General features: G+C 31.8%; 1 protein-coding gene across 1 annotated transcript; it reads right to left on the minus strand.

The window, feature by feature from the left end:
• Positions 1-2,506: 2,506 nt before the first annotated feature.
• LOC133310706 (olee1-like protein) lies at positions 2,507-3,138 on the minus strand. The gene is made up of 2 exons (XM_061511675.1): positions 2,967-3,138; positions 2,507-2,865 (listed from the first exon to the last, which is right to left on the minus strand). Exons 1-2 carry the CDS (start codon positions 3,136-3,138, stop codon positions 2,507-2,509), a joined length of 531 nt encoding a protein of 176 aa, XP_061367659.1.
• Positions 3,139-3,794: the final 656 nt, after the last annotated feature.

Below are 3,794 nucleotides of genomic sequence, written 5' to 3' on the forward strand. Positions count from 1 at the left end.
AGTAGCTTCTAGCTTAAAAAAGAGAGGATCCAAACAGGCATTAATTAAGAAGTTGTTAACTTCAACTTACAAAGTGTCAGTTTGGATCTTCTCTTTTTTAAGCTAGAAGCTACTTATAAGCATAAGTTAGGCCAAACAGGTTTTGAGAAAAACTATTATAACGAAAAGCTCTTTTTTTTTATAATAAAGAAAAAAGCTGAAAATTAAAAGCTCATAGGAGGAGATTTTTTTTAAGCTCTTATCTATTTTTCTTGAATTGTGTGTGTGTGTGTGTTTTTTTAAATGAAAAGTGATAAAGATAGAGAGAAAGATAATTTTCTTGAAATATGTGCTTTTAAATAATTTTTAAGCTAAAATTTTTATGTAATTTTCAAACAATTTTTAGCTTCATTTTTTAGCTTTAGCTTATAAGTAGCTTCTAGCTTAAAAATAAGAGGATTCAAACAGACTCAAAGGAAATCTATCCTCTCTCATGTTTAAAAAAGAATATATGATATGATTATATGGAATAATTATAATTATATAAAAATAAATCAACGGTTATGATTTAGTAAATACTTCTTTTAATATTTTTCTCTTTCTTTTTTTATTATCATTCATCCACCTTTGTATAATTATGATTATTCATATGACAATGTAATATCTTTTTTAATATGATAGGATACACTTTCACCTAAAATATGTAGTTCAGACTTGATTGACCACGGATTCATGGCTGTTCACAATTGAATATAAATGATTGCAATCAATTGTTTAGCAACTGAGCCGGGATAACTTTTTTAATTAGCAATTGATTAAATGAATATGCATGTTTGGAATCTGTACAAAAAAATAAAAAAAGTGTTTGAAGTCATTGATTTTAAGAACCGAGAGTAATTTTTTTTAAAAGCTTTAAAGTAGGTGTTGAATTAATTTTGAAATCATTTTAATTTTAGTTGTATATTTAGAAATCGACTTCAATTGAGTTGGATTTAGGTGAATTTTGATGTTTTATTTTAAATGCTTGAATTGATGAATTTGCCTTCATTTGTTTTCCCGCTTTGCCCATTCTAATTAAGAATGGGTAAAACAAAATTATTAACATAAAATGATTTACGAATGAATTCAAATACAATGTGTTTTGACTATAAGAATGATTTTTACTGAGATCAAATCAAATTCATTTAATGATTTGAAACGCAATTTTTATGATTTGATTAAAAAACAGTTAGTTTAATAAATAAATAAAATATAACCCATGTTAAATAATATATTAGGTTAAGACAAATATTTTTTGAAAGAAACCTGACTTACTTAATGAAAAGTTTGGTCTAGCCTAAATATATACTCATCCCACACGTATGATGGAAAATCCATGAAGGCCTTGCGAAATCGATACTTTGATGAACTTCACGTATCACTTAATGATGTCTTTTTTCTGATTACAATAATAATATAGAAGTCTAAACTTATCTTCTCACGTAAAAATGGCCTTGAGCCCTCTAAAGCCCAGTATGAAGTGTAACATCACTCCAAGTTTACTCTAAAGTCTAAACCCCCTATGCTCACAATAATGTTAACTTCATGCTTGGTCATTGTCCATCTACTTATCAAAGTCTGGACGAATGGCCCATTCCAAAATTGGACTACTAAAGAAATTAATGTAATCCTTGAACCACTAGTATCAATTTGTCTGGTTACGGCGATCGCAGACATATTTAGGGTCAACACCTCTTTCAGTTTATTTCTCATTACTTTTTCATGTTCCTCCTGCCTTTTGGATTTAAATTCAATGTTGATTGGCGATTTTTCGATGTCTATGAACAGATTAATGTGTACTTTTTGAAGCCTAGTGTCTTTGATATATTACTAGACACTAAATTCAAAATTTTGAGATTTTACTTTTATGTTGTAGTTTAGGATTATTATATTTTACTCCACTGTTTTGACATCAGATTTTCTCTACCTCGCTCACAAGTGATTTTAAATTATTGTATCTGATATCTGTTTAACCCTTTTTTTTTTTTTACATTAAATCAATGGCGCAAGCGTGTGATTTAAAGATTTATACTTTTTTATTTTTTTTAGTTTTCTCAAGATATCTTTTTACCAACCGCCGAAGACTAATCATTTCAAAATATAGAGATCAACAACAGTGGGTTTTTCCTCAATAATTTATACTTTTTGTTCCATGACTATTCTAGCGTGTTAATTAGTTACTTGGAATTCCAAAACCCTACATCATATTTTTGTTATTGAAATGAAAATTTATAAGAATTAACCATAATGTCATCATGACACCATAATGGGAGTAACTGGTCTTCATATTCTGTGGTAAAACGGTAAAAGTATACCCATGTCATGTGGGTTATGTTATGGTACTACTTAATAATAGAGTTTAATTTACTAAATTGCACTATAATTTCTGTACTTTTCTATTCTCTGCTCAATCATAACCTCTCTTTTTCCATGACCATACATAATTATCGTAAGAATAAACCGAGAAAATTAAAGGTGCAAGCAAATACTAGGGATTTTTCTGACGTCTACATAAAGTAGTGTTCTTCTGAGAAGGAGTGTAACTCAGAGGACTCAAGCTGTATATACATAGGTTATCTTGTTTTGATTTGAGTGATATCTCACGTGTTGTGCTTTTCACAAATGGAACATTGCAATTGCAACTCGAAGATGAGTTCTTCCCAATCAAGCTTGCTTCGCAGAGTGACACAATTGATGAACCATCCACGCAGTTAACTCCATCAACTGACGGTATATCTAAGTTATATACTCCATATTGGTCTGTGCTTCTGTTCACCGAGAAGCTTATCTCTTCGTTTGTTTTTGGTGAGGTTGCTCTGAATCTGCACTGTATGTGAACCTCAACACCTGTTGATTGCAACAAACCCAATGAAACAGTGCATTTGAAATATCACAATTCACAACAACTCTAGCAAGCCTTAATCATATGGCAATTTTAATTACCTTACCTTGCAAGAAGTAGCTCTGTTTAGAGACTGTGCTGCTTGAGCATGTATCACAATAAACAACTCCTACTACACTGATCCGAGAGATAGTTGGAGATTGGGCATTGAGCATAAATGGGTAACTGGACAGAGACATGAGAAAAAGAAGAAGAAGAAGGAGAACAAATGGATCCATGGAAGGAAACATAAAACTGAATGTGAAGAAGCTTCTACAAAAGCATCTGTATCGTAGTTGGTAGTGCAGACTGCAACAATATTTTATAGTGAGCAAGTGTGTTGTGTGTGCATAGATTGAACCCGTGAGTGTTTAGTGGTAGGACCAACTACAATAAGAGAGTTGAGATTGTTAATGTATTCACTACAAACAAAGACATGTGAAGGTGTTGTTGGCAGATTTTTTATTTTTTGATATATTTCAATCGGTTCATTGTTTCGCGATTAGGGATGAGTTCCAGAATTAAGATTTTAAACCTCTCCCGAAAACAGTATCGAGGAAGATCAAACACATACTCTTACTTTTATTTGCTCAATTCCCTAGTACCAATTGAACTACCATCACGTGGTCGTTATTAGCACCAATTGAGCTACCATCACGTGGTTGTTGCTGGCAGATTATCAGTGGCAAAGAAGGAGAGACTTGGAGAGGTGATGGTCCCAAAAAATAAATCCATAGATAGTCAGGGTTGATTTGTGTGTGTGTTTTGTTTTATTGATGGGAACTAGAGGCACAAAGTCATTCAGGCACATACTTTAGAGCAATTTTCATGCTCTATGCCATTTGTCGAGTGAAAATTTTCTGCCAGTTAGAAGTGATTGCTGATAATAAACGGG

This window comes from Gastrolobium bilobum, unplaced genomic scaffold (genome assembly GCF_033153095.1).
Source record: "Gastrolobium bilobum isolate Gb01-03AN ecotype WA unplaced genomic scaffold, APGP_CSIRO_Gbil_v1 utg11324, whole genome shotgun sequence".
Lineage (NCBI taxonomy): Eukaryota > Viridiplantae > Streptophyta > Magnoliopsida > Fabales > Fabaceae > Gastrolobium > Gastrolobium bilobum.